An 18,895-nucleotide genomic window follows, 5' to 3' on the forward strand; every position below is an offset into this window, starting at 1 on the left:
AGGAAAACAAGTTCAGGGCTCGCACTGATTCTACGTTATGGTGAGTTGTATAATTATTTCATTATATATTACAATGTAATAATAATAATAGAAGTAAAGTGCACAATAACTGTAATGTGCTTGAATCATCCTGAAACCATCTCCCACTGCCTGGTCCGTGGAAAAACTGTCTTCCACAAAACTGGTCCCTGGTGCCAAAAAGGTTGGGGACTGATGCTTTATAATATATCAGTAATAGTAAAAAAAAAAAAAAAAAGTGCTTCCATGAATTCTGTGAGTGATTTTAGGGAGTTACAGAAGCTGAGGAAGAGGCTGTGGTAATGGCTACCTGACTTTGTAGCCAAGTTGGTCAGAAATGTGGAATGTAGGTAACCTGGGGACCCAATGCTTGTAACTGGCTTCTGAAATGAGGACAGTCTTGTGGGACTGAGCCCTTAAACCTGTGGAGTCTGACGCTAACTCCACGTAGTTGGTGTGAGAATTGAATTGTAGGACACTCAGTTGGTGTCAGAATTGATTGGTGTCAGGAGGAAAAAAGTCCTATCAAGCAGGTATCAAGTTTCCCATTACTGGAGATACACTCAAGCAGGAACAGATCAGTTAACTGCTGGCAAAGCTGATGCAGGAACTCATGCATTGGGAAGGGGATTGGCCCAGATGAACTCTAAGACAGGAAAGTATGGTCCATTCTGATGGATGCCAATCTGCAAACTGTTTACTAGCCCATGACAAGGTGTACAAGAAACCTTTACAGTGTTCTGACATGCCTGTGGCATATAAGTACATGCTCAGTGGATTCATCTCATGAAACAGTCCAGACCAATCTGGATGATATCCAATTCCTTGATGAGTTGCATAAGGTGGGTTCTGTGTACTAGTTATGCAGAGTAGGACCACATATTTAATTTCCTGCAACTGGCTGGAAATTAAAAAGATGGACAGTCTGAGAAGCACTGCTCAGAGGCTCGGCCTCACTGGCTGTCTCTGGTAAGGGCTTTCTGATGACCCCATCTTAAATAGGGCTCTTCCTGTTTCTTTGCACCATGGTCCTCTGTTTTTGCCACAGTAGTTACCAAAATTTGCAATCCTTCTATGTGTTTGTATTGGTTACTGATGGCTCTCCCTGCCATCTGTAGGCCCCTAGGAGCAGGGACCTCAGCAGGCTTATTCAATCCTACATCCAGGGCTCAGCCTGACTGGCACTAGGAAATGACCCTATGAATGCCAGTTGAATGAATGTTTTGTCATGTTATATGAAAAGCACTCCCAATATAACTTATGTTTTTGGTAATGGCAGGCTAGGTTATTCAGATCAACCCTCCCACTGAAAAAACTAAAAGTACTAGAAAAATATTAAAATCATCTCCTTAAAAGCACTGAAGGCTGGGCGCAGTGGCTCATGCCTGTAATCCCAGCACGCTCGGAGGCCCAGGCTGGTGGATCATGAGGTCAGGAGTTCGAGACCAGCCTAGCCAACATGGTGAAATCCCGTCTCTACTAAAAATACAAAAATTAGCCAGGCATGGTGGCACACACCTATAATCCCAGCTACTTGGGAGGCTGAGGCAGGAGAATTGCTTGAACCCAGGAGGTGGAGGTTGCAGTGAGCCGAGATAGTGTCACTGCACTCCAGCCTGGGTGACAGAGCAAGACTCCATCTTGGAGCAGGGAGGGGTGGGAAAAAAGCACTACAGTGCTTATCAGATAGTAGGAATTGCCAACTAAAACTGAAAGGCAAGTGGGAACCTGTGAAAGTCCATTTTGGCTTGAGGATGTTTGTCAATCCCAGTAAAATTGAATTTGGGTTTTGGTGACCTCATGGGGGACAAAGAGTCAAATCCCAAGACCCACTGGGGTAGGCAAGTCCAATAGGAGCCCTGCCCCACATTATGCTAGGATCCCAAAGGGCTGCACACTCAAGGAAGAGGGAATCAGAAGAAACCACCTCCACCACCAAAAACTACAAGGAAGTTGTCACAGCACCAAGCAGAGCTGAGCAGGGGAGTGTCTCTGAGGTGTGGTGACCACAAGCCGGCTTTCACATAAATCTGTAGCTGTAATCTGCAGCACTTTGGCAGTTTAAAAGGTCTCAAGCTGGGTATTTGGTTTAAAGGTATCTGGCAAAAGCAAACATAAGTCCTCCCTACCAAAAAGCAACTCATCTTAGGCCTCATATTACTCCTAAAAAGTAACTTTCAGGAACAACAAATAGCACACAATCAGGCAGCCTAGCACACAAAGAAGCACATTACATGAGGAGCACAGGCCAGAGGAAAACAATTAACAGCCACAAAAACTTCGCATATTGGAATTCTCGGTCGCAGATGATAAAACCATTACACTATGTTTAAAGAAATAAAAGACAAATTTGACATTATCTCAAGGGAACAGTAAACTATAAAAAGTGACAAAGCAACCTCGGATTAGGTAATGATTTCTCAGACATGACAACAGAAGTGCAAGCAATGAAAGAAAAAAAATAGACAAACTAGACATGATCTAATCTTAAAGCTTTTGTGCTTCAAAGGACACAACCAAGAAAGTGAAAAGATAACCCACAGAATGGGAGAAAACTTTTGCCAATCATATATCTGATAAGTGTCTAATTATCCAGACTATATAAAAAACTCTTACAATTGAATAATAAAAGGACAAATAACCCCAAAACAAAATTTGCAATTTGGTTTGTTCAGAGGTTTGAGAATTTTTAAGCAACTATATATAGTGAGTCCTTTACTGCACTAACTGCTTTAACTAATTCAGAGCAAGCCAGCTGTTTTTTCCTTCTGGAAGTCAAGTGCCCATAAGGTCTTTTATCAGGCTAGAAAGTACCATTGGCCAGAAACTTTTAATTGAAGACCACCAATACAAAACAGCCAAGGTGCTCCAATGGAGCATCATGCTCAGTAGTTTTGGTGGAAATAAAACCTAAAACAGTATTCGATCCTTGATATTATATTTCCAGAGAAGCAATTTGAGACAGGACTGTGTTTTGAACACAACAGACTGCAATGACTTGTGAAATCAGTAATTCCCCCAAATTGTTCCCACGATGTCGACTGAATTGCCCAAGGCCACATTGCTGGTGAGTTGTAGGGCCATAATTTGAACCCTGGGAAGTCTGACTATTAAGCCACTCCTGATCATGACCCAAGCACAGGTTATTTCTAACCCCTGACTGGGTCCCAGAACCTATCCTCTGGTGTATGGCAGAGCCAGGTGAGCAGTGTTTGACTGCCAAGTGTATGGTGATTAAGGATCACATGAAGGCCCCATTGATGTCTTTCCTAGGAGGTGTGTATTTCCTCCAGACACTGGATGTGGCAGGGGCCAGAGTTGTGCTTACGTAGGGTGGCAAAGTCCAGTTTGGTTTGTCCATTTCAGGCTGGGCTGAAGTTCTGCAAAATTTTGGTAGCAGAAAGATGTCTCAAGGTATACAGCCTCCATGGGCTCTCAAAGTAGAAACTCAGCATGGTGGCCACTAGCTTTCCAAGCACTGGAGAGCAATAACTCAATGCCTCTGTGCCTGGCTTAGCTCCTGAGAACCCTTGGCTGCCTGAGCTTGTGGACGTGAGGCTATCTAGTCCCAGGGGCCAGGCCATTTGGAGACGGCTGTTTCTAAGGTTCAGAAGCAAAATTCTCCATGAATTCCTTCTTCCATGTGGGTCGGCTAACATCATTCTGAACAAGAAGTATGTGGGTACCTATTCAGGGGTATTCAGCCTCCATTTGGCTAACATGTCAATGGCAAGGGTCAGGTAAATGTATATGGCTAAGGCCAAGGGTAAAAATGAGCAATCACTTCCCAAATGTCATGAGCTTTCAAGTTAAATTCATAGCTCTTTACTGAGAATTTGCATTAGGAGGTGGTCAGGAGAAAACTGGCAATGTGGCAGTGATGACAATAACAATAACCATCAATAGCATCATAACTAGCACTTGAAGCTTACTATGTGCCAGGCATAGTGCTAGGAGTTTTACAAACATAGCTCACTGAATTCTTGCAATAATCTTGAGACAGTTTCTAATTTACAGATGAAAAAAACTGAGGCTCAGGGTGGCTGGGGTCCTTGCCCAGGGTCAGGGTCAGGGAGCTAGAGCTATGATGAGCTACCGTGCAAAAAGGCAGCAAAGAAGAAAAAGGCTGGGGAGTTTTTGCCATACTCTGCAGTTTAAAGGGTAGACCCCGTGAGATAGAGTAGTGGCAAAAAAAAAAAAAAAAAAAGCCAGATGAGTCCCTGTGGCCTGCAGCAAGGAGGACCCAGAGAGCCCAGAAAGTGGGCGTGGCCCAAGGAGCAGTAGGCAGTACCAGCCTCTTTTCCTGGTGACATTTTGTCATTGCAGTAATTTTTGGCATCTCCCTCCTGGACCCTGGCACTGCTCGGATGGCTGTGCCAAGCTGATCAGCCTGGCAGAGGAAGTACTGGGACTCGGGGCCATTCACAGAGGGTGGCAGAATTGTCTTTGGTGCCACTGCTGGCAGAACAACTTCCTGTGTCTACCTGGTTTTAACATAGATCTTTTAAAGGGTATGTGTCACCCTATGAATAGCATCTTCCATGCCAGAATACTGACATTTCCCTTCCATTTGCTTCAAGCAAAGCTCCGAAAAGCTCTATTTACCTCTTCCAGAACTCTTTCACTGCTATATCCCAGGCACTATAATCATGTGCTTGGTGGCATTACAGGAAGTGGGGAGGCTTCCTTACCTCATCTGAAGAGCCATTTTCCACTCTGAATCTTCCAGCCCTTTGGATGGCTCCATCAGCATCACTGGAAATAAGCTATGGGGGAAAAAGCATTCAATTAGGAAGCATTTACAATGTCTCTTCTATCTGTATGTAACTATCCTGTAAGTAAGCCACATCTAAGGACACAGGCTGGAGTGCCCAGCCTAGAAGCTAACAGTTTTTTTAAAGCTCTATCAGCCAGGTACTCATACAGTTGGCTGCCACTGTCCTTGGGAACCCAAGAGTAAGGAATGCCTAACCTGCAAGAGTAGAAGAAAACAAGAGCATCACATTTAAATTTGAACACATTCCAATACTGATGCTCCCAGCAAACACAATCTTAATACACACCACATGCGGACAAGTGGCAGTTCACAGATGGCAAGACCAAAAGCTAACTCTCGAGTTCAGCCGCCTTCACAGGAAGGCCTAAAGAACAATTAGTGGCTGGCAAGAACTCCAAGCTCTACTACCATCGGAGAAAGCCCCTGTGTTTTATTCAGTTTTAAACAGTTTCCAAAAGGCCAATTAGTCCCTCCCCAGGCAGGCAGACTGTGTTTTAGCTCTGGCAAGGTGATGCTTGCAAATAGACAGTCTCCAAGGGGCCCGATGTTCGAAAGAGGTGAGTGAACACACCGGGGCTTGGCAATTGAGTCCAAAATTACTGACTCAAGATTTAACTTATTTTCTCCTTCTAGATTTTCTCAGTAGTGACTTGGGAAAGCAACACATCTTTTTTTAGCCTTTAAATCTACCCACAATTTGCAACAAAGATCTGCAGCAGACTCATCAGAACGCATCTGCCCTGAGGGGCACTTCTCACCTCTCTAACTCAGAGCTCGCTCAGTAAAACAGAAATGTGATTTCTCAGGAAAGATAGTTACCTCATATTTTCACTAGCGCTTAAGAGATACGATGGTATAAAAATTAATAGAAAAAAATTTAGGGAAAAACTCCAAAGAATTTTCTCAAGGAAAATTATTTAAAAGAGATTGATAAATTTTTCCTACGATAAATATAAAAACAGTATCTGGTATTTGTTGAATGCCATGCATTCTTTTGCTCTTAATATGTATTATCTCATTTAGTTCTCATAATAATACAAGGTAGGTATTATTATTATTCTCATTTATGAACTAGGAAACTGAGGCAGAGAAGGGTAAAATAACGGGCTACAGTCACTTAACTAGTTAGTACAGGTACAGCTGGGATGTGAACAGAGGTAGCCAGACCCCAGAAACCCATTGTCCTCATCTAACCACCACCCTCCCCAACCATCTTCCAGAGAATGTCCATGATTAGGTTCAGTTTTTATATTTCATCTTTCTCCTGCAAAATAATTTCTAAAAGCAAATGTTTTTGATGACATCAGATCATTACACTATTGCTAAACTGAGGATGAGCCCAAGAGGCTGTGTAGTCATGAATTTCAACTTGTCCAAACAGAGGTCTAGCCTTTGTCCTCAGCTACTGGGAGGTGATCTCTAAGACCTGGGAATGACCTCTGTTAGTGTCTGATTACTTAGGGGCTCTGAGCCACACTGATTTATAGTGAGGGCTTTGGGTCACACAGTATCAGCTCTACCTCTGGAGGGGCTGAAGGCTCAGGTAGGCCATGTGGGTGGTCAACCACATCTACGGGATCAAGCCCTGCTAAAAACTCTGGATACCACAACTCAGGTGAGCTTCTTTGATGAGCAACATTCCACTCGGTGCTGATGTTGTCACACATCATCACCAGGAGGAGTTAATGCTGTCTACAACTCCATCAGGAGAGGACAATGGGAAGCTCTGCAATGGAACTCTCCCGAACTCTGTCCCATGCACCTCTTCCCTTGGCTAATCTTAATGTGTATCCTTTTGTTGTAATAAACCATAAGTGAGCTTAGCAGCTTTTAGTGAATTCTGTGAGTCCTTCTAGCAAACTATCAAACCCGAGAGTGGTCTTGGGGACTCCTGAACACTGTAGTAGTTGGTGTCAGAAGTGAGGGTAATCTGGTGGACTGTCTCTAACTTTACAGAGGCCAATTTTAAAGTACAAGAGAAAGATAAATTTAGACATCATAGGGCCACTGCCGTTTTCACAGGGGAAGTATAGAGGATTCAGCATCAGCAGCTTCTTTGTGGGTTTCTACTCACTGTTAAAATAGAGGGAAAAGCAAGCAGATTTCAGGTAGAGTGTTACTGGTATATGCTGCCTCAAGGGCTTTGGGAGAAGCATTCTGAGATGACATCTGGACTTGGCAAGAAAAGAGCACTATGATCAATTAATAATGTTTGACATAGGTCTATAGAGACGTAGGACACACCCTCACCTTACTTGTTACCCTTAAAATAGAGGTTGCTAGAGATAGTCCTGACTATAACTAGTCTCATCTAGGAGTTGAAGCCTTGGGAGAAGAGCTGATAGTCATTCATTCATATAAAAATGTAAATTAAACATCATAAAACACACTATATTTTAGACACAGGCATATGTAATAATGCTCTTTTCATTTGTTGGGTTTAGAACAAGAAGCATATTGCTTGTCTTGCTTAAAAAGTTCAAGAAAAAAAGGAAGAACAAATTTAACGATTTGATGGTAAAAAGAAATTCAGCTCCCTTTGAACTCATGAAATCCATAAAGACAGAGCTCATGCTAATGGTTTTGACTATCACCTTTACCATTTCACCATCCCCATCTTCATTCAAGTCACCATCATCTGTCACCTTGATGACCACAACCACCTCCTACTGAGTCTAGACACCCATCTACCACTGCTCCTCTCCAAGCAGCTCCTCACACCGAAGCCTGCAGCCCGGGTGATTATGCAAACTACAAATATGACTGTGCCACAATCCCACCTCTATTCCAGCATCCCCACTTCTTCTCACCGAAGGACACATGCTTGGGACTTCCTGGCTTGGAAGGCCCTCCTTTCTCACCTTCCCCTAAAAAACTCTACTACTCATCCTTCAATTCCACCAAAGTCCCCCTCCTTCTGTATACCTTCCCTGACCCACTGCCTGGGAAGATGACCCTGTCGTCAGTTCTTGGGGCACTCTGCAGAGTTGTGATTTACATTTCTCTGTCATTACTTGGTTCGCACCTGTCTTTCCTCAGGTGCTCTCTCTGCTCTCCAGCAAACTTCAAAAAGACAGCAGCTACATTTATTTGTTCTCACCACTGCATCTCCAGAGCTAAGCACAACACCTGACATAGTATCGATCTCATTGAATATTCATAAACAAGAAATACGGGAATAGATGAATGCCAAATTTCTACTGCAAATGGCCAAAGGGATATAAAGACAGGGGTAAGACCTATACTGGCCCTGGAAAGCAGAGAAGGTTCATTAATCATACAAGAAATGTCAAAGAAATTCTACCAGCTCTATCATGAAGGAAAGGCCAAAGTGAAGGGCAGGCCAGATAACCGGAAGCACCACAGGCTGGGGAAAGTCGGTTGGGAAGTAACTTAATCAAACCATGCAGGTTCACACCAACACCCTGAGCTCATGCTGGCAGGACCTGCCTGAGGAGAGCATGTGTAGGAGGGCAGTAGGTGGGCAGGAGATCCTACTGGTCACACTCAGGGCCAGCACAGAGTGGCAGTCTCAGTGCCCCCCCACCCAGGCTGGCTCACACAGCTTGCTAAGTAAAGCAGAGGGGGCTGTGGTGGCTGGGGCCTGATGAAGACCAGTATATCAGCTGCTGTGAAAGGAGAAAGTTGCCCCAGCAAACTAGGGAATGAAAAAACTAACATTTCAGGAAAAAATCTTTTTAACACAGTAGAGAAGCTGATTATCAGGTAGCTATCTCTGTCCATTTTCTTTCTATTATCCTCACAAACCTTTGATCTGGCCAATTACAACTACAAAAAATCTACACTTTCTTTTTTTGGGAGAAGATCTGGCTCAGGAATGACATAATCTCTATCAGAACCCATCTAAATGTCAAAACTGCATAACCTAGAAGCCCTCTCCCTCAATTCATCCAGAGGGTACAGAGCTCCAGCTGCCACCAAAATCCACTCTCGCCATTTGTCACAGTGCAGAATCGTAGCTGGACACAAAGCTAGACCCCATTTCCCTAGAGGTGGCCATTTGACTGAATTAACTCCACTTGAAGGTGGGCCAAAGCTCACCTGGGTACATTTATGGACCCAGGCCCTTTAGGAGAGGGGAGGTACCTCTTCCATGCACTTCTTCCTTCTCCACTGGCTAGAACCCCAATGACCAGAGGGATCCTGGAAATTCATGTTGAAGACAGAAGATTTTCTTGAGCCTGAATGTGTGGTGCAGACCCACCACCCACTTAGAATTCCTGGCTGCATATGAGAGAGAAATAAACTTGTTGTTTTTTACCGCACCGTGACATTCTAAGCCAACTAATACACCCAATAAGGAAGAATCAAGAGAATAATCACTGATCCTATGATAATTTCATAGTATAAAATGTAAAATCTGAAATATCAGAGAAAACGTTCTATGAAACAGATTTACTACAAAAAGTACAAGGAATGTTTTGAAAATTTCTAATTATGGTAATAATTTGGGAGCATATTGGATCTATGAAAATGGGACAATCTATAATCAGCTTTCAGATGAAAAGTGTAATTACTGAATTTCAAAATGTAGTGACCATGGTGAACCAAAAACTAGATACTGAGAAGAAAATGCCCCTAAAGAGTAATCAGAATATCAGTTTGAGATAAATAGAGGAAAATCATTATGAAAAACAGAGAACATATCTGGGAGAAAGTGTAAAGAATGGACTGGAGTGTTACGAAAGTGGTCCTTGGGCAGAGAACAGAACACAGGAATAAGCAAATCATCTCCTACACTAACCACCCCCTCTAGCAAGGTTCTCTACTAATGAGTGAGACCAAGACTAAAGGAGGACTGCTAGTGAAGGCAGATCAGCCTACATGGTGTAGAAAGAAAGAGGACAGCAAGGCAGTCTGAGATCTTACCCCTCCAAAGCCAGCAAAGAGGAGGGAGTTGGTTAGGTCTCCTCTCACACTGGAATGCATCCAGCCCTTTGTTATTCTTCTGGGAGAAGGGTCCAGAAAAGAGACTTTTGCATGTGTGCTCTGACCTTTGCAAATATAGCTCTGTCTATCCAGGAGTTTAGTAATTAGTAAGATGTTATCTAATCTGATCAATCCAGATCTGTACTCCTGAAGGATGGAGTGAGAGGGAGGGATAAAATGAGCAAGTGGATAAAGAGGAGCCTGGAACTCCTCCTAAAGGTAAACAGAACAGCATAGATGTTTTAATAAATATGAATTGGTTACATTTCCCTACTAAAACAAAAAAGACTTGATCAGTAACATAAATGAAATATATTAAATACAATAAAGCAATCATGAAGAAGAAAGGCAAAGTAAAAAATATTCTAGGCAAATTGGGACAAAAAGAAAGTAAGGGAATAATAAAATCACAAAGTAGAACTTAGGAGAAAAAGACATCAAATAAAAAAAGTTATTTTATATGGATAATTAGAACCACCCATCTCCAAAATTTAACTATAAACATTTATGTAATGAATAACAACATATAATTATAAAACAAAAACTATTATAACTAGAAAGAAGAGTTAATAAAATCATAATTGTAATGGGAAATTTTAGTACTTTTCTCTCTGATAGGTCAAGGCAAAAATGAGTAAGGATTTATAAAGGAATCAAATAATAAATTTAATAAACATGATTTAATAGACACATATTGACTGTATCAAGGTACAGAGAATACACACCTTTAAAAATATCTAGTAAACTTTAAAAAAACCGACCTAATATTGAAAAGAAAGAAAAGCGAGTTTCACTCTTGCTGCCCAGGCTGGAGTGCAATGGCGTGATCTCGACTCACTGCAACCTCTGACTCCCGAGTTCAAGCGATTCTCCTGCCTCAGCCTCCCAAGTAGCTGGGATTACAGGCATGCACCACCATGCCCAGCTAATTTTGTATTTTTAGTAGAGACGGGGTTTCTCCATGTTGGTCAGGCTGGTCTCAAACTCCCGACCTCAGGTGATCCGCCTGCCTTGGCCTCCCAAAGTGCCGAGGCATGAGCCACCATGTCTGGCCCAGAAAAGCAAGAAGAAGTTCTACAGAACAATATAAAATAAAAAACTTCTAAAATATTCTATAAAACTGTACAGGTCATTTTTAGCATAATGCAACTGAATAAGAAATTAGTATCAAAAGGATTTTAAAAACTGAAAATCAGAAAATATGCATCTCAGCCTATTGTGCCTATTGTCCCAGCTACTTGGGAGGCTGAAGCAGGAGGATCGCTTGAGACCAGGAGTTCAGTGATATAGTGTGCCATGATCATACCTATCAATAGCCACTGCACTCCAGCCTGGGCAACACAGTGATATCCCAACTCTTTAAATATACGCATATATAAATAAATTTATATATGCATATATACATATATAAATTCTTGAGTCAAATAGGAATAGTAAAATTAGATACTATTCAGATGTGAACAACAATAAGAACAGTACATATCAAAACACATAATGTGATAGGTGCTATATTTACAGAAAAATTCACATTTTCAATGCTTTTATTATTAAACAAAAAAGGATAAAAACAATGAACTAAGCATTAACCACTAGAAGATAAAAAAAGAACAATGAAATAAGCCCAGGGAAAGCAGGGGAAAGGAATCAATAAAAGATCAGAGCAGAAATTACAAAACTAGAAAGATAGTATAATTGATTAATATATCCAAGATATTCCAAGGCAAGTCTGATATTAAAAAGCAAAGAACAAAGACAAATACATATAGTGATAATAAAGAAAATAGAACCACTAAGAAGAAAGAGATTTCTAAAAGATTAAGAGAATGAAATTATATTCATTCATTCTATATGAAATTACGCCAATATCATCAAAAAGTTCAATGAAATGGCAAATTTTCTAGGAAAACATACACAATGAAAACTATTTTAAGAAAGAAATCTGAGTAGACCAAAAGCTAGTTGCAAAACTGAAGATCTTGTCAGAACACTGCCCCACAAAGGCAGCCCCGGCCCAGAGCGTCTTCTGAGGAGGTGAAGGATCTGATGCTCCACACCGGAGCTACACGAGAGCCACATGAGAGCCACATAAGAGCCACACACTCACAGAAAAGTAGGGCAGTTTCCTTCGAGAAGAGGCACCAGATCTTTTGCATTCATTTTGATGGATATGTTTAGGAAAAGGGTATTAACATGTATGTGTAACATCACTAATGCTAAGAAAAGAGGACAGGATTTTTTTAACTTTATTTGGTCTTACATCTCTGCTATGGTCATACACCAAATAATCAGATTCTGAGGAAGACCGTGCCCAGGAGGGAGAAAAAGGAAACAAACAAACAAACAAACAACAACAACAACAACAAAACGACTTTAATGATCATTTGGCTAGGATCTGCCAGGCACCGTGAGTGATTCCTTCTGAGTTCTTGCACTGTCCAATACTGTGGCCACCAGCCTTGTTTAAATTAAATTAAATTTTATTTTTTTATTTTTTGAGACAGGGTCTTGCTCTGTCTCCCAAGCTGGAGTGTAGTGGCACAATTATGGCTCACTGCAGCTTTGACCTCTTGGGCTCAAGCAATCTTCCTGCTTCAGCCTTCCAAGTAGCTGGGACCACAGGCACATGCCACCACGCCTGGCTGCTTTTTTATTTTTCGTAAAGACAGGGCCTCACTATGTTGTCCAGACTGGTCTCGAACTTTTAGTCTCAAGTGATCCTCCTGCTAAGGTCTCCCAAAGTGCTGGGATTACAGGCGTGAGCCACTGTGCCCAGCCTAGATTTAATTTTAATTAAAATAAAAAACATTCAGTTCCTGAGTGCACTAGTCACATTTCAAGTGCGCAGTGGCTATGTGTGACTACTACACTGGACAGCACAGATAAAAATATTTCCATAATTGCAGAAAGTTCTACTGGACAGGGCCACAGCCCTGTCCAATTATACATATTTTTATGTATAATGACATGCTGCACATTCATGCAGCTCGGGTGACCCGAATCAAATTGGTTTCCCATTCAGTTAGTTAAGTAGTGAAAATTCATGTTATTTAACATCCTGAGTAGAGGCCTTGGTCTAATCTCAGCAAAACTAACTGTTTCATTTAACACTGAACAGCGTTCAATGTATTAGATGTTTTATCTCAGAAAAAAAAATAAGATCCAAGCAAGAATACTTGTTTGTAGAATTTAACAAATTAATTTTTTTCAAATAGAAAGCATAAAATGTTATTAACTATAAATAAAAACATTATTAGTTTCAAATTGTAGGCAATTATTACTAAATGAGGATCTTTCTTAGATTAATACAAATACGTAATTTTTCAAAAATAAAAAGCACTTCCTCATCTATTTCACTGCTTTGTTTCATTGGGCTGGTGCTTGTTTCCATTCGAAATCGGTGCTGGGGTTCCCTATGATCTCTGTTTAGCATGCACTGTGTACTTGGCATTCAGGAATATAAATCACAGGAACAGTATTTTTACTTAGAAAAAAAACTCAAAAAGGTTATATAAAGTACATCTTTAAGAATAATATGTAATATTTTCTCCTAGATCCCCTTTCTTTAAAATGAGTGGTTATGAGTATGGGTTTTGGAGCTCAACTGACCAGGTTCAAATCTCAGTTCCATATTTGTTAGCTGTGTGACCTTGGGAAAATCACTTAATATTTCCTCTCTAAATTTTAGTTTCCTTATGTCTAAAATGGGGACAATGACTGTACCTACTTCTAGGCTTGTGGTGAGGATTTAATAATGTAAAATGTATAACGAGCCTAGAATAGTACCTGGACATAATAAGTGGTCAATAAATGTTATGATGCTATAATATATATTGTAGTAATATGATAGTGATTAATATAAAATGCTCTGATTAGCATGATTAAGCCACTTTATGCTACATTTAAACTCTTGGAAGATCTGTTTAAATATTTGTCCATCTAGCAAACATTACTGAAACTATTTTTTTCAGGGCCTGTACTAACTGCTGGACAAAGATAAATCCAACATGATCCCTGCCCTAGAGGACTGCAAATCCTAGAGGGAGTGAGAGACACACATACATATAATCAGATAAATCACAATACAGCCTGGTTAAATGCCATAACAACAGACAAAAGAACAGGGGACAGACACTGGAGAGACCAACTTTGCCTGGGGGAACTGGGGAAGGTTGCATTGCTATAATGCAATTTATTCTGGAAGATGTACAGGACCTTTGAGAAATGATTTCCAACATAAGCAGGTTTATTTAAACTGCAAATACTGGTCAAGAAAGCAGATCCATTTGACCCTGCACATGCAAATTACAGACACACCCAGACACAGACACATCCCTGATTTAGAAAGCACTACTATTCAGAAAGGAAGAAAGAAAAGTTTAAATGTCTGTATCAAAAGGAGGGGGTGAGAAAAGGCATAAACATGGGTAGAATGAGCCATCCCCTCACTGCCGAGTGCTGCCCTGGGGCCTCTCTTCTGGTCTCTTTTAGTCCACTTCTGTGCCTGCAGGGAAAGGCAAGGGAGAAGGAGCCAGTGCGAGGACCAGAGTAGGGGGAAGGGGCAGGTTTTTTTCTCCTCCTTCCACTCCTCACCTTGATCCTATTCTGCCTGTGCCGGGGGACAGGGAGATCTGGGTGACTGGGCAGCTGGGGTGCTGAGAGCACCATGGCACATACAGAACCAACCAGGTGGCAGGCAGATTCCCCAGCCAGGAGGATAAATGTTGGCTGGAGGAGAGCCACCAAGGCCCTGGATCTGGACTCAGACTTTTCTTATCATCCTTGTCCCTGGCCCCTGTCCTCAGCAAACTCAACACCCATCACTATGATTGATCTGACAGCCTGAGCTCATATTCTTCTGCCTTTTCAAATCGAATACCTCCCAACTCCATGGCTCTGCCACCCATGCCTAACTCCAACAGCATCCTCTCCTTCTCACTGGCACAGCTGTGGCATCATGGGACCTACCTCATAACCCACTCGGGCTCTTTTTGGCATGGGTTCTATCTGGGGATCTGTGGTTAATCAGGCTGCACTTACCACCCCACAGACCTTGCATGCTGCTCACTCCTCCTCATGCCACCAAGTCAAGTCACTCGCTCACCCCCTGCCAACTGAACTCTCACTCTTTTTCTGTGTTCAAAGAAGGGTTTACATCTGACCAGGCCTACAACATGCTCATGCTATTTGACTATGGCTAGATCCTCACCACCATCCAATTTTTTGAGCCATTATTTTTTTACTTCCCATCACATCCTCCACCTTATCTGTCACACGTTACCACTACAGAAACACCCTTTCTCCTAACAGATGACCTTTCTGCTATTTTACTGAGAAACGTGAGGCAATTCAGGATGAGCACTGTCATGTAGCTTTCCAGCTCAAAATATACCTGTCTTGGCTTTCTAATTAAAATCATATCTGAATAGTAGTCCCTGACATTCCATTTCCCAGTAAAAGACTTGCGAAAATTCACCACAAATGATGACAACTCTTTTGAATATTAAGAAGGAATGATTGGCAATCCTATGTCCAAAATATCAAGATATTTTCTACTTACTACATGGCCAATGGAGAAGAATCGAGAAATGTATTTGGTGACTGGCTTTGTTGCTTGGAACAGAACAAATCTGTGATAATTATGGAAGGTTGGAAGGCACTTTTTTATTATATTATTATTATACTTTAAGTTTTATGGTACATGTACACAATGTGCAGGTTTGTTACATATGTATCCACGTGCCATGTTGGTGTGCTGCACTCATTAACTCATCATTTAGCATTAGGTATATCTCCTAATGCTATCCCTCCCCCCTCCCCCAACCCCACAACAGTTCCCGGAGTGTGATGTTCCCCTGGAAGGCACTTTAATCTTCCCCACACCATCTAATTTTAGCTAAGAGACATGGGGTCTTTCAGAAGAGTAAGAATAAAACACTAGGAATCATCTTTTTACTGCATGGGCACTGCATTTCGAGGTTGCCTCACTCGTACAAGCACTTCTTTTTCATGACAAGAAAACATTGGACAAGAAGTAGGGAGGGAGAGTGAGTCCATCTTAGAGAATGCAGTCCTCATAAACCAAGTGCCCTAGGTAGGGAGTGAGACATGGAGGTCCTGAGGGCAGAGCATCCTAGGGAGTTTAGTTTCCCCAACATGCCAAGGGGCTGGGAGAGATTTAACCTCTTCACAATCTGCATCCTGTTTTTTGATCTAGACAGCTGGCATTTTCTCAAGCTTATGTAAAGAGCTAAGCAAACATTACTTCAATATGCCTCTTTCAACCAGACTGCTACTGGTAGTTCCTAAGCCCGTCATGTATAAATTCTAGAGCCACTGGTACAGAGCAGCAAAAAGCCAAGCACAGAAGAACATCCTATCTCACTCCAGCAGAGCTTTATAAGATAAACACCAACTAGACCCTGGAAATTGATCAAGGAGCTTTGTATAATCTCCAGCCATCCAGTTGTTTAACTCAGAGAAGCTACAGTCCCAAATGAACAATGATAGCGGAGAGCCAGTTATACATTCTGAATGTTGAAAAAAAGAGTCTGAATAGCTCTTTGTTTTTGTTTGAAGTAAAACAAAAACAAAAACAAAACAAAACAAAACATGGGGGCTATGAAAAAATGCTACACATAATTCTGAAAACTAAAAGAGGGAAGCATACCTCTAACCATCTTTACTATGAAACCAAAATAAAATTTCAGAATAGCCATTGCTGTCCTCAGGAAGAGAGAAGACATGAGCTCTTTGCAATAGTGTAGAAACCTTGTGCAAGTGGGTGAGATAAAAGAGGGCGAAAAAATGCAAATGTAGGATTAAAATCTTCACCGGAGGAGGAAAACAAAATGTTAATTTTAGGGAACTAAAACAGTAATATCTCCATCATTTTAGATGCTGATTATAGAATGCAAAGGAACAAAACAAAATGAAAATAAAAAGAAAGAAAAGACAGTCTTGGAGGACACAGAAAATGGTCTTTACTGTTTTAGGGGAAAAAATAAGCAATAATCAAAGATATAACGGAAGAAAATATTCATCATTGATTAAAGGACTGGATCTAAGAATCCCAGAGGTGCAATGTTTTAAGGAAAATTAATGAAAATAGAAAGGTGCAGATAAATCATGGGAAACATGTAAAAAATGAAAGATGAAAAGAAAAAAAATGTAAGAAAAACCCAGCCAGGAAAGGTCACCAAGAAAGAAACTGAATTGGAACTGGCTCAGATTTCTCTTCAGAACACTAAACGGCAAAAGGTAACTGTACTGGTTGAATAGTGTCCCCCCCAAATTCAGGTCCACCTGGAACCTCAGAATATGGTCTTATTTGCAAATGGGGTCTTTGCAGATGTAATTTGTTGATATAAGGTCCTACTGGATTCAGGTAGGACTTAAATCTCATGACTGATGTCTTTATAAGAGAAAAGGAGAGGGTGATTCGGATACAGAGACACAGAGAGAAGGTGATGTGATAACAGAGGCAGAGACTGGAGTGATGCAGCTACAAGCCAAAGGGGGTTAAGGATTGCTGCAACCCCAGAAACTAGAAGAGGCAAGGAAGGATTCTTCCCCAGGGCCCTCAGAGGGAGGATGGCCCTGCTACACCTTGATTTTGAACTGTTAGCCTCCAGAACTGTAAGAGAATAGACTTCTGTTGTTTTAAGTGACCCAGCCACCCAGTTTATGATAAACTCTTACAGCAGGCCTAGGAAACTAACACAATAACAGATCAACATTTGTGAAGTTTTAAAGGAAAAAGGTGATGACTCAGACACTTAAAAGCGGGTAAAGTTGTTCTTGTGAAAGCTATGAATCAGAGACATGCTCAGACATGTAATGATTAAGAAAAGAAACCCTCATGTACAGCCTTAAAAACTTACCTGAAACTCCAGGACAAGGACATCTGCAACTATTGCTATTTATGATTGCTTTGGAGGTCATAGCCAACGCAATTACACATGAAGAAGAAAAAAGAGATTTGGATATAAGGAAATGAAGTCATTTACGGAAGACAACTTTATGCCTAAAAAGACTATACTTTGTTTTTAAGTAAAGAAGCCCAATAAAATACATAAACCCATTTTGTATACAAATTCAATTACTAAATCGATGTGTACTAAATCATAATAGTGATTATTTGTAGGATTACATATGAATTTAATTTTCTTCTCTGTGCTTTTCATTATATTTCAAATTTTCTATAATGACTATGTATTCCTTTCATAATCAGAAAAATATATTAAAAAGTATATCAGCATCACATGCAATACACAAATACTATGAAGTAATATAAAAATTTAAGAAAAAGAATTTATTAGAGATATTTTTGGCAAAACCCATCTTCTAGCTGATTTGTGGATGTCTGGCAATGAGCCAAGTACTGCTGGGGATACAATAAGAAAAGCACCATAATCTCTGCCTACTAGGACAGGTAAGAAATGCTCACAAATAATGACAATGTAAAATATGACAGGTACCATAGAGAAATGCAAACAATTGTGGGGTTCTAGATAGTGAAAGATGACTTTCCCATAGGGGAATCAGGTAAGGCTGCATGGAAAAAATGAGACTCAACAGAGGCATATTTCAAGAGGGCATTCTAGAATGATGAAAAGGTATAAGGAAGTCTCAGGCCTGGGCAATGGTGGGTAAAGGCCTGTTTGCTGGATCATGGATGGGCCACAGGAGCTAAGTAAGGCTCACAGATAGGTTGGAGCAAGACTGCAGAAAGCCTTGAATGTCAAGCTAAAGACTACCTACTTTATCTCATAAGCAAAAAAGAGATGCTGAAGGTTTGCTGCTGTTATTATGGCAGGAATTTGTTTGTATGAATGCATAAAGATGATGTTGCCAGAGCTGTACATTAGGGAAAGTACTCTTTACAGCATTAAGGAAATCAAAGCTCCCAGGATTAGGTTAATTATATCTGAGGACATGGACAAACTAGATGTAATCTTATCAAGAATTTGTTAAATGGAATTTTTGAGAAGTCAAGGAGAGCAAGAGAAAGTGCCAGCAGCTCAGGGAAAGAGGAAATGATAACAATGTCACACAAAAGAAGGACTACATAGAAGCAAACATCCTGTTCTTTTCTTACTTGTATTTCTTCAAGAGTCTAAATAAGAAACACATAAGGAATTAAAAATCACT

At 40.9% G+C, this 18,895-nt stretch overlaps 1 protein-coding gene across 7 annotated transcripts in view; it reads right to left on the minus strand.

Moving 5' to 3' along the window:
* GARNL3 (GTPase activating Rap/RanGAP domain like 3) overlaps positions 1–18,895 on the minus strand; it is a 169,437-nt gene that overhangs the window by 95,711 nt on the left and 54,831 nt on the right. For all 7 annotated transcript variants that reach the window (XM_055271026.2, XM_055271028.2, XM_055271022.2 and 4 more), the window contains one exon: positions 4,710–4,784. In XM_055271026.2, the coding sequence (XP_055127001.1) occupies positions 4,710–4,784 (75 nt within the window). The remainder of the gene's footprint in view (positions 1–4,709; positions 4,785–18,895) is intronic.

Source organism: Symphalangus syndactylus, chromosome 3 (genome assembly GCF_028878055.3).
Source record: "Symphalangus syndactylus isolate Jambi chromosome 3, NHGRI_mSymSyn1-v2.1_pri, whole genome shotgun sequence".
Taxonomy (NCBI): domain Eukaryota; kingdom Metazoa; phylum Chordata; class Mammalia; order Primates; family Hylobatidae; genus Symphalangus; species Symphalangus syndactylus.